The following is a 12275-nucleotide window of genomic DNA, read 5'->3' on the forward strand; positions in this document are numbered from 1 at the left end:
GGTATAATCTCTGATAATCCCAGCCGAAACAGGGATTTTAACTGAGAAGGAGCTTCTCTGTATGTTTGGATGTAAGAAGTCTCCTTAGAAGTAGCCAGGAAGGAGCATTGCATTTTGCTTGCAGAATCTGTTTTGTCTCTGGTCTCTTGAGTCAAAGTAAACTTTCCTTCCCTGCTGTTGAAAGGATGGCAATGCCAGCAATGTGGGAAGCCCATTTGCCAAGGATTTCTTACCCAAGATGGAAGATGGCACCCTAAAAGCTGGAATAGGAGCAGCAGATGGGACACATGCTTTGGAAATCAACAAGAAAATCTCCTTCTGGAGAAACGCCCATAAACGCATCAGGTGAGCAGAGTAACCTCAGATTCAGTTATGGCTTTGGATCGTTGCCAGCCAACCATGGTGTGATTGCTTGTCCTTTCTTATTCTCCTTTCCCCCCTTCTCCTTTACTTTCTTTCTGCTCAGCAAGAATTTGAACTCTGTATTCCAAATGTAGCCAGGTGTCCTCCTCCTGTCTTGAACTTGTCTAGGTTGCATAAACCAATTCCAGGCTTCATATTCAACACTGGAGGAATGTTGAATATGAAGAGAGGAACCAAGTTGGGGCAGCTGGAATGAGTTCCCAATATATGATGAACATTAGGCTTTGTGGGTGAATGCTGATTGTCCCAGATGGAGTTTGTAAATGAGTTCAGCATCGAAAGAAACTACCTTGCTTCAGGTAGATTACCGATTTTGCCTTTAGAATATTCAGTGTTCACCTGGGGTCGACGCAGCAGATGTAGACTATAATGGTTTAATTCTAATAATCCATCAGGGTGTGAGGCCCAGCATTATCTAGTAGACTTCGTATGAAATAATGATTTGAACGCAGGCTTCTCTGATCCCAGGTCTGTTCTACATTCCCTTGGTTTTGGATACTGAAGAAGGAATCCTGAATCTGTTTCTGGGTTGACAAAATGTCAAAATTGAAACATAAAGGAATATGGCAACAACCTTGGAAACTATCTCACACCAGCTTCTGCAGCCTTTGCTTTTATCAGTGGATTTCCATAGCAACCCTTGAATCTCTGCATTCAAGAAGTTTGCTCCCTCCCTTCTTCCCGCTAAGACAATGGCTTTCTTTAAAGTAGAAAAGTAGGGCAGAAAGTAACTTGAGATCTATTGCTTATGAATATGTATGTATGCCTGCATCAAATGAATATGTGTGCTTACATCCTCTCCTCCTCTGTAATGTATAAATATCAGTGCATTCCTTTTGTTTTCAGGGGAGGCACCCACTATTCTTGGTGAGGACCCCTCCAGTGCACACTGTTTAAATAAATACTGCAGTTAAGCCTTGATTATTTGCTTTGGGTCCTGTGTTTGATTCCGCAGGATGTTCTTTCACATACAGTGGTATAGAACAGATGGTCCAGGTCTCCTCAATTTGGGGTGAGGTACCATCCCACAGAGAGCCAGTTTGGTGCAGTGGTTAAAGCATCAGGTTAGAAACCGGGAGACTGTGATTTCTAGTTCCGCCTTAGGCACGAAGCCAGCTGGGTGACCTTGGGCCAGTCACTCTTTCTCAGCCCTAGGAAAGAGGCAATGGCAAACCACTTCTGAAAAACCTTGCCAAGAAAACTGCAGAGATTTGTCCGGGCAGTCTCCAGGAATTGGACATGATTGAATGAATTAAAAAAAAATCCAACAAGGCAAAGTCCTCTTGTTGCCTAGAAGGGCAGGAACTGGATCATATGAACATGTTAAGTTACAATAGTTGATGTTCACATGGGGGGATTTCTTGATTCAAGGTTTGGGAGGAAAGACTTGGTCCATAATGGGAACCTGGGGATATGTGGAGCTCTAAATAAACTGGGGCTACTTTAGCTGAGTTCTTCCTTTCTGGGCGTAAGGTTTAAGAATCAGAATGCTCAGACAGGGAGTCGTGGGTTGATGAAAAACATTAAATAACATTACTTAAGTACCAATTGTGCTTTCTAAATCTAGTTTTCTGGCTCCTTCATCTGACAATTCATTCCTTTCTCCTTGCAGTTCACAGATAGTGGTGTGGTTGAAGAGAGGAGAACTGCCACGATCTGTGACTAGGTACGTATACAGAAATGTGGTCAAGACCAATATTGTTTTATTTACATAGCTCTTTTATTTTACCCAAAATTAGCAACCTCAGCTAAAATCCATGTAAAGATATGCATTTGAGGATAGGTTAGTTTTCAAATAACTGCCACTTTTGGCCTTGGATACTTACTTGTATTCTCAGTTTTAAGGTCTTCTCTCTGAAAAGAGGAAGCAGAAAATAATCATGGTAAAAAGAGCAGCTCACCAAATTAGCCTTTTTAATGGATTTACTGTTGCATCTTCTCCTAGGGGAAAGATCAACAGTTCTGTGGCTCCCTTGATATTCTGCACGTGGACGGTCTTGGGACTCTCCATCTGGGACCTCAGAGCCTGGTTGGAGTTCACCCTCCCTAGAACAGAGCACTTTTCAATGCTACTAGGCCATAAAAACATCCAGAGAAAGCAGTCCTAATGCACACACTGTTAATAAGCAGAGAAGATGACACTGCCTCTTTTTTCTGGCTCCTATTTATTAGTACTGTGCTGTGTTTTTGTTTCAATCTCTAAATATAGCAAATTTGCAACAGCTTGTAATTATGGATATAGTCATAGAGAGAAGCATCTGGTTGCCAAAATGCCGATGTGCTACTCCGTCACCATCATAGTCATTGGGCTCTTATATGCGGTGGAGGAAAGGGGGCTTGTCAGCTTAGCAGCTCACCCAGTTAGCACCTGATGAGCAGTAATGAACAGTAAAACGTACACCATGGATACTGAAAATGGGGAACAGGGAAGGCTAGACATTTGGGACTGCATGTGTGTAATTGAGGGAACAAGAGGATTTTTGTAGCTGTAGGAGCTGCAGCAGCTTAGGGGAGGGCACTTTGCATTCCTGTGGGTCAGCTGGAGGAGGAGCCAGTGATTGGTTCATGGGATCTCTGCATCTTACTGAGATGTCAAGGTCAGCAGGAGGGAAGATGATTGCAGATCAGTTGTTAAGGGCTTTGGGGGTATAAACAGTAATGTGGAACCTGCTCGTCATCTGCAGAGCCAGTGCTGGTGGCCTGCTATGCTTTGAAATGGGCTCTCACTGTGACCCTTTTCTAGGCATCCAGACTATGATGAAGAGAATGATTATGGAGCCATCTTGCCACAGGTGGTGACTGCTGGAACAGTAACTCGACGAGCTGTGGAGCCCACTTGGCTGACAGCCAGCAATGCCAGGGTGAGATTGTTTTTTCTGATGCTTTTTATTCAAAATTCTGCACTGCCCTGTTATATATTCCTACAGTGGAGCTGAATATGAATAGGATGAAAACAGGTAATTGCAAGCAATGTTTCCATAAGACAGCCAACATTTGAAACCCCTCCAAACTCGCAATAGGAACCTATTAGTGTCACTTCAGTCATGGGAGAAGGTGTGATCTCTAATGCCATAAAGTTTGGGTTCAAGGCTGATTGTTCTGGCTGCTTTACCCTCCTATGTGGCAGGACTAGGTCATGTGGAAGAGTAGAATAAATTTGTTTTTTCTGCCATACACAATGCAAAACATAAGTGATCTATGTCCATGTAGAACTGATAGAACCGTGTAAGAGCTGACCGACCGTCCCTCTTGCAGAACAAGTCTTTCAGTTGAGCAAAATGATGGATAAAAAGGCACTTCCTTTTAATCCAAGCCCATGGATTGACTGAGGCTCCTTGAGAACCGAAATCATTTCCCCCATTTCTTGCAGACTGACCGGGTGGGCAGTGAGCTGAAAGCTATTGTCCAAGCCCCTCCTGGCTACCATCTGGTTGGAGCTGATGTTGATTCCCAAGAACTTTGGATAGCAGCTGTCTTGGGTGAAGCCCATTTTGCTGGCATGCATGGTGAGTGCCATTATACCCAGAGGTTTTCTCCAGAGCGTTTGGTAGTCAAAACATTGTTTCTATGACATGAACGTTCTGTGTACTCTTGATAGATGAAACCTCTATACATTTGTTCTCTCCTATTTCGGAAGGCCTCTCGTATTCAGAAGCTGAATTTTGAAACCTATTTTAATGAAGTAGGTGAAAGAACTTCAGTGAGATTTCTGGTTTGCTTAGAGTGAAGAGAAGAGGACGGGCCAATGCATAACATTAGAAAACAGACGGTCATCAGGGTGGCATCTAGGAGCTCAGCTGACAAATGTCGCAGCCCTAATCCCTGGAAACATGCTTATTTTTCTGTGTGGAATCTGGTTCTGGCCCAATTTTGCATCTGTGCCAACTGTCCCCCTCCTGATCCACTCTGCTCTGCCTTCTTTTAACAAGGCCACACTGAGACTACCTTTCCCTTCCTGGCCCCCTTTTCCACCCTTTTTAGGTTGCACTGCTTTTGGCTGGATGACGCTTCAAGGGAAGAAAAGCAACGGCACCGACTTGCACAGCAGGACGGCCTCCGCGGCGGGGATCAGCCGGGAGCACGCCAAGGTGTTCAACTACGGACGCATCTACGGGGCAGGGCAGGCATTCGCCGAGCGTCTCCTCATGCAGTTCAACCACCGCCTGACAGAACAGGAGGCCAGCGAGAAGGCCCGGCAAATGTATGCTGTCACGAAGGGAATCCGACGGTAAGACTGCCTTGGCGAAGGAGGAATCTTTGCTGGCAGCTTTGGATGGTCTCTCCCACTCTTTGTTTTCCTCCTCTCTTCTTTTTTTGTAGCTGTCACCTCTCTGAGGAGGGGGAATGGCTAGTGAAACAACTGGGCATCCCAGTAGAAAGAGCTGAAGACGGCTCCCTAGACTTGCAAGATGTGCGGCGGATACGACGAGAGGGAACGAAACGGTGGGTGACAACAGAGGGCAAGGTTTGTTCTTGCTTTTTTCCTGCAAGAATTACACCAGAGCTAAAGCTTGGGCTGTTGGCAGTAAAATGGAAGTCAGTATTCCATGTCAGGGTCATTTAAACGCCACACTGCAAACGTGTTAGGAATGTGCACATTTTGCTAAATTCTTCTGTCACTAGAAAGGTCAGAATTCTTTGTCTGTTGCCCCCAATGACTGGTAATTGTAATAGGCACCCTTGCGACTTCTGCAATTCCCCAAACATTTGGCGATACATTCCTAAGCTTGCCTTTTCAGCCATAAGGTCTGGAAACTAGACAAGAACTTTTTGTTGTCGTTTTAAGCAGAAACAGAAACTCTGCGAAGCTAAAATCCGGGTCGTGTATGTTGGCAGTATCAGTTTGTTTTTCTGTGTTGTGTTTCTCTCCTGCTGCAATGCAGGTCTTCCTTCTTGCAGTTCAGTGGTAGCAGCCCGGAACTGTAGGGTCAGATCTGCTGCTGACCTCCCAGTCCAACAGTTACGTGCTTCATATTCTAGATCTCGTGGGAAGAGGTGGGATGTGGTACGCCAGCGAGTGTGGGCCAGTGGGACAGAGTCTGAAATGTTCAACAAACTGGAAAGCATCGCCATGTCGGAAGCACCAAGCACCCCAGTGCTCGGCTGCCGCATCTCTAGAGCATTGGAGCCAGCGGCTGTCAAGGGTGAGGTGAGAGAGATCCCCCGGTTCTAACTAGTTGATTTCTTGATTTTGGGGGCAGAAGGAGTGGCCTAACTGTAACTGGAGATGTGGTCCTAACCCTAACTGTCACCATTCTTGGAGAGGACTCAGAACTCCTGCCAATGGAGCAGAGTGATTTCTTTCAGTTGTGCAAAGAGGGCTGGCGCCTGGCCTTGTTCCATAAATGGATCATTTCTCCCACATGGCAACGCTGTCACTGGATTCAGCAGTTGTGATGGAAGAAAGTGCTCTCCAGGCACTTCCACTTGTCTACAAGCTTAGAATTGCAAGGAAGCCTAGGAACTCATCTACTAGGGGGTGTGGGAAAAATGGTGTTGGTGATCCTATCTAATTTCTGAGACTGCTTTCTGAATCAGATCATCTCCAATTTAATCCAGCTACTGTATATACTTCTACACATGCACAGATAGCCCTCTATTGAATTATGGGCTTTCTAGATCAGATCAGCTGGATTCACCTATCCACATCAGAAAGTCAAATTGACAATACCAATTAGATCAACTTTAAAATCTGAACTGATGATTTGAATTGGATCTGATTCCTATTTATATCCTGGAAATGCTAAACTCACAGGCTTCCAGAGCTCCAAGCATCACTTGACATGCCGTCAACCTCTCACACACACCCCCAAAGAAAAAAGCATGGCAAATAAATTGGATCAATGAATCAGTTGAGACCAGAATCCAGGAATGATGCAACTCGTATGTTTATCAGAATCTGGACTGCCAAAAAGGAAGCCATGCTCTTAAATAACAAGCCTAAGGCTGATTGAAAAAGTCTTATCTGTTATTTCCTTCTAGTTTGTGACCAGCAGAATAAATTGGGTAGTCCAGAGTTCAGCTGTGGATTATCTGCACCTGATGCTTGTATCTATGAAATGGCTCTTTGAGGTATTTGACATTGACGGGCGTTTTTGCATCAGCATCCATGATGAAGTGCGCTACCTGGTCAAGAGCGAGGACCGCTACCGAGCAGCACTTGCCCTACAGATCACAAACCTCCTCACACGGTAAGCACTGGTCCTGTCATTTGGCAAGCTCATATTTGGGATAACGTTCCCCAAATCTGGTGCCCTCCAGATGTTTGGGATTGCAACCCCTGGATGTTTTATGCTAGGTAGGAATTTTGGAAGCTGTGTTTCTGTCATTTTTGGAGAATGCTAGCCAGGTTGGGGAAGACGCTTCAACTGGAGGGATTTGAGTGTGGCCAGAAAGTTTCTCAGTCAGACAAACAGGAATTTATTGGCGGTAATGTTCAGTTTAAAGAAGTTCAAGTGGCAATAATAATAATAAAAAATCATGGAAATAAAGATTCTGGGACCCCATAACTTAGTAGCTGCATATGAAAAGTAAATATCAAACTTTACTGACAGATTACTGTTTTGACTTTTGACAGTCTAATCCCATTATCTGGAAGATTAAGATCAGGATAGCGTTCAGTCTAATGAGAATCCATTATTCTCAAATCTTGGGAAAAAATTACATAATCTGACAGTAAAATCTTTCTCTTTATAGTAATTGAAAGAATGAAGATGTGATTCAAAAAACTAGTCTCCCTTGATGCATTTTTTACCCATTACATATTTGTAGGTTAATAATAGGATGATTTAAGATTGCATCATTGTTACAAATCACTTAAAATGGGTGACATCTTGAGAACTGGGATGGAGAAGTGGGGTGGATCTTCATCTGTCCTCCTTATCTGTGGTACTTATATCTGATTACAACTAGTGAAAGAGCTTCAATGGTCGAGTTTTGGATGTAATTTTCAATCAGATTCAAGCACTAAATAGAACATTGCCTGCTAATGTATCAGGGTTAAAAAAAAAAAAGAACAAAGCTCTTGATTATTGGTTTAGAACAAAGTATTATAAGGTAGCATTTTCTGTTTTATATATCAAACAATTACCCATTGTTTTCAACCAGACAGAATTTTTTCTGTGGCTGATTAAAATGTGTTTTTGGTCAATAGTTGATCTTTTTTTCTAAAAATAACTTGCATAGAGGCACATGATGGAAATAGTGTGAGTGTGTTGTTTTTAAAAGTAATTGCACCTTTTAAGCAATTGATTGTGTAACTGATCAGAGAACCTACTGCAAAAGAAGGGAGCCACCTCTAAAGGCAGCATTCACTTTTTCAGATGTATGTTTGCCTATAAACTCGGCCTTCAGGATCTGCCTCAGTCAGTGGCCTTTTTTAGTGCAGTGGATATTGACCATTGCTTAAGGAAAGAGGTGACAATGGACTGTGTGACCCCATCTAACCCAGGAGGACTGGAACAAAGATACAACATCCCCCAAGGTATGTATCAGATTGTTACTGCTTTTCAAAATACTTGATAAGCATTTTATCTTCCAGTTTAAACAACAAGAGATCATAAGCCTTTCTCAGTCTAGAAATCAATTTTGTGCAAGGCTTCCATCATCTTCAGGACTAGCTTGGCTATCTGACCTTGCCCAAGAGTATCCTTATGGAGAAACCAGGAGCTGTATGCATGGATTCTCATGTTCCCTGCGACATGGGGAGAAAGTGTTAACTGAGGAAAGTGTCTTCCCTTACATTCTATGACTTAACAGAGCAGTCCTGTGCATGGCTATGTAGAACTGAGAGCCATTTAAATCCAGCGAGCCTGAATATCTGGGTAACAAGACATTGGATAAAAAAGTTATAACAAATATCAGGGCTACTGCTTCACTTGGCATGACTCCTAGTTCCTGCCTTTAGAACTACTTTATTTTTTCCTTCTACTGAGGTGTTAGCAGTTGTTATAAATCATTCGCATACGTATTGCTTGGTAGTGGTTTGGAAGAATTTCTAGCCTTTTCTTTTTTTCTCATTGAAATTAAGATTTCTTGATTGACAACCTGATGTGCCCTTGCATTGCCACTTGTATCAACCTTCTTTTCTCCCTTCATCTAGAGCTAAGTAATTTTATAGTTTGCTGTCCAGAGAGTAATCATCAATTTTAAATTCAGTTTCACTGAAAACAGGTTCACATGTTTCATTCAGATGGTTTCATTTGGCCTAGCATACTCGGTAAATCTTGACATGGTTAAAGAAAACATGAATTAGTATAAAGTGTGATGCAGTTGGGAGAACATCTAGATAACTCTTCCAAGCTTGTCTCATTGGTATTTCTTTTCTGTTTATGATAGTTGCATTACATATTTGGTTACATTCCTGAACTAAGCACTTTTTCAACCTCTGGCCTTAGCCTGTTTGTAGTATCCCAGCCACTGATAATTCTTGTGCACCTAGGCATTGTTTTATGGACCTGCAAGGTTAAATCTTGTCACACAAGCACCAATTATGCTCAGTACTGAAATTGCTTTTTCAAGTTAACATGCATTTTTAAAAGTTTATAATTGTTTATTTTCAGAAACACAGTTTAACAATTTTTGTACCAAATGTGACAGGTTAAGAAACTAACCCAGCAACATTATGCATTTTATTAAATTAAGCTGTTAGAGGAATCCTTTGCCAAAGTAAACTAAGAAAGTTCAAATAGGTCCCAGCTCTGGCATATTATCTAAATATATTCATAATATCTGCAGTCTCTGACCAAAATTAGGATAGTTTGAAGTATAGGTTTTAATTTACATGTTCTTTCCCCTCTCTGACTTACATAAATCCCTGCTCAGGACAAGATTTATTTAGGAACACAATCTTTAAAAGTTAAGTTTTAAATTTGAGCATTTTTAATATGCTCAGAAATGATTCTATTAAACTTTGTTACTGTTAATTTCTTACAGGGGAAGCTCTGGATATATACAAACTCATCAAAATAACCAAAGGTTCCTTGGAAAAAGGAAAATAAAGTTTGAGTTTAGAAGGTAATTGGACACTTTGTCCCAGTGGAATCCTGCAGAAGGAATCTCTTGAATGTGGACACCTGCTTTTTCTTTTCACTCCAAAATAAGAGAAAAACAGGCATCTCTGAGGACTGTGGCTCCTGAGGCCAATCTCTGGCATTGCCCAGGTAGACTAGAGACCAAAAGAAAAAGTTCCTAAGTTAATGTGCCTTACTGCGATAGGCCAGAACAGATCATCAACAGGCTACTGAACGTGCAAGCATTCAAGGTTTTATGTGCAGTGGATATGGTGAAGAAATACTTTTCTACTATACTGTAGATTAATTAAAGAAGATGGTCTCCTTGTGGATGTTAAAACTCTGCGAAATAGCCATTTGAGAAGAAACAAGGCAGCTCTTATTTTTTTCGTCTCTTCTTTTTGGGTTCTCTGCTGGTGTTTGATTGGGCAGATGCAATGCTCTGGAAGAAATAGAAACAGCCCATTGGAAAATCCATAACACTGGCCAGTGAACTACTGAAATAGTGCAAGCTGCATAATCTGCTAACTAACCAAACTAGTTACCTCTGCTATAACATCTCGCCCAAATATTTTGGGGTTTTTTTGCCTTTGTCAACATATGTTTTAAGGAAAGAAACAGAAGAGAACTATGGTAAGGATGGACAGCCCACAACAAAATGTTTCAGGATTTTTTTTTTTTTTTTTAATGAAAAGTGCTCATGAAAGCAGAAACTTCCGGTCTTATTTCTGCTCTCAAGCCACAGGTGTGGTGTTGGTGGAATTGACTACTCATTTTTGAACAAGACTGGGGTAAGATGGTTGACATGTTGCATCAAGTGGTTTGCTTTTAAAACAAGGGGCAGAACACTCTTAATTATTTAAACGGGTGTATGGGATTGATGCTCAAACTTCACAAGGAGGATGTAGAGTTACTCATTGCTATTATCACCAAAATAAGGATCTTTCAGTGTGTTCCTTCAGATGATAAAGCACCCTCTTGTTGCTGAGGGGCACATTTGGAATTTTGGGACCTTAGTGGGAACACAGTCACAAAATAGCTTCCAAGTGGGCAAGGCCACATCCTCTGCCAGCAGTAGAATATTTGTGGAGTGCAAAGACCTTGTTGCAAATAGGTAGGGGCACTGTTTTGCAAAATACCACTCACCTTTTCAATGTTTATTATTAAAAGAACCTTTTAAAAGAGGGTGTGCAAGTGTCAAGGGAGGGGTTGTGAGGCACTTGAGTGACCACAGGCATCACATGGTAACCTTTCCTGTAAACTGACCTCATCATGGTCTGGCTCATCCTCAGCATCCTGTTCCTGTAGGGCATTTTCTACAGTAGATATGTTGATTCGGAAGTCCCGGGAGGCACTGAGTTTCATGTATTGCATTAGGTTGACCTGGAACACCCAGAGACCATTTATTTTACAAAATGTTTACGCCACCCAATCAAAGGATTGAAGAGAATTATCATAGTTAAATTTACACTTCAGTGGTATGATGTACAGTTACTGGAATTGTATAGATCAAGTTTCATTTAACCTAAAATTTGCATCTGAATAAGAACACATTGCTTGGTTTTTTGTTTTTTTTTGAGACTATTATGTTTCATCAGAGGGCAAATACACAGACCTTCTCTATCACTCTGAATTCTAACAAACATAAAACATATCAGATGCTATTCTGAAGTGGGAAGTTAAGAACTGAAATTGCTTATGCAAATGAAAAATAATTAAAATTTTGAATTTGGAGGCAGGGCTACTGTATGCTCAAGTGCATAGGTTTTGAAATGCAGTATGAAAGATATACTACCTTATATTATCGTAATTGCCAATATTTTATAAAAAGGAAGAACTTTGTTTTTAGAATTAAATCTTACCTTTGACTTTTTGGAGAGATGGATCAGAAAATTCTCATACTGCTCTATGGCAAAAACCAAGTTTGGAATTGGTTTAGTCTCCCGCAACACTTTAGCCTATGGATTCCAGGAAAATCAGCATATTTATAGGAGATAATGCAAAATCACTGTTTAGGATTTTCACAGGCCAGCAGCCAGCAAACTACAAAAGCAGAACAAATTAAAGAACTCTATTTTGAGATCAAAATAGAGCGGATGTTATTTTGTACATCAAATACCTTAGCAAGTGTTTAAATTGCGAAGTAATTTTTGAAGCAACAAAGTACAGTACTGATGACATCATTAGTTTTACATTTATGCAACCAAAAACATGGAAAGATTTCAAATACTTCATCTTAAGAGCAAACCATGAAGGGCTTTTGCCTTTTTGGGGTGGGGTGGGGTGGGGTGGGGGTGGGGGATAGAGTAGCTTTCTCATTCAAAGATGAGCACGTATATTAGATTCTAGCCCACTTCTTACTCGGGCAGTAAAACCAGGTCTGGCTATATGATTCCAGCATTTTAATGATGGAATGAGCTTCCAAATGGAAAACCAGCATATCAGGGCTAAAATAAACTAATAATGCTTCTCCCTGACACACTAATATTCTAACTAATGGGAGGGTGTCTTTAAGAAGCAAGTGATCCATCATAAAAGTCCCCACTTGCAACATGACAGGGTATTGTCTAAAACACACTATCACCATCACTCAGCTGAATCAAATCTTCACACAGGTTTGCTCTCAGGACATCTTGTAGACTGGAATCCCTCTGCTGACAGAAGCAAAATGATGACAGTCTTCTGTCCAAGCCTCAACCATGTTAAGTCCACCCCATTTTCTCGCTCACATTTATTCTGTAGGAACGTACTAACTGTTTCTGGGTGTGACGCTCTCATTTTCCTAGATGTTTCTGCTGTTCTAGAATGCAAAAATAAAATGCCCGGGAAACACTTTAGGGC

The 12275-nt window shown here is 41.5% G+C and overlaps 2 protein-coding genes across 4 annotated transcripts in view; one reads left to right on the forward strand and one right to left on the reverse strand.

Moving 5' to 3' along the window:
- The window catches only part of POLG (DNA polymerase gamma, catalytic subunit), a 27799-nt gene extending 17659 nt beyond the window's left edge, over positions 1 to 10140 (forward strand). Inside the window, exons 15-24 of the mRNA XM_063314370.1 lie at positions 185 to 345; positions 2036 to 2089; positions 3167 to 3284; positions 3794 to 3929; positions 4405 to 4651; positions 4744 to 4866; positions 5404 to 5572; positions 6406 to 6614; positions 7746 to 7906; positions 9358 to 10140. Coding sequence (XP_063170440.1) covers positions 185 to 345; positions 2036 to 2089; positions 3167 to 3284; positions 3794 to 3929; positions 4405 to 4651; positions 4744 to 4866; positions 5404 to 5572; positions 6406 to 6614; positions 7746 to 7906; positions 9358 to 9422 — 1443 coding nt within the window. The 3' untranslated portion in view covers positions 9423 to 10140. The remainder of the gene's footprint in view (positions 1 to 184; positions 346 to 2035; positions 2090 to 3166; positions 3285 to 3793; positions 3930 to 4404; positions 4652 to 4743; positions 4867 to 5403; positions 5573 to 6405; positions 6615 to 7745; positions 7907 to 9357) is intronic.
- FANCI (FA complementation group I) overlaps positions 9753 to 12275 on the reverse strand; it is a 25609-nt gene continuing 23086 nt past the window's right edge. For 2 of the 3 annotated variants that reach the window (XM_063314434.1, XM_063314432.1), the window contains 2 exons: positions 11297 to 11392; positions 10312 to 10817 (listed from right to left, as the gene is read on the reverse strand). In XM_063314434.1, coding sequence (XP_063170504.1) covers positions 10632 to 10817; positions 11297 to 11392 — 282 coding nt within the window. In that variant the 3' untranslated portion in view covers positions 10312 to 10631. Of the gene's footprint in view, positions 9877 to 10311; positions 10818 to 11296; positions 11393 to 12275 lie in introns of those variants that run through there. The other variant, XM_063314433.1, reaches the window with a different exon arrangement.

This window comes from Candoia aspera, chromosome 13, assembly GCF_035149785.1.
Source record: "Candoia aspera isolate rCanAsp1 chromosome 13, rCanAsp1.hap2, whole genome shotgun sequence".
Classification (NCBI taxonomy): Eukaryota; Metazoa; Chordata; class Lepidosauria; order Squamata; family Boidae; genus Candoia; species Candoia aspera.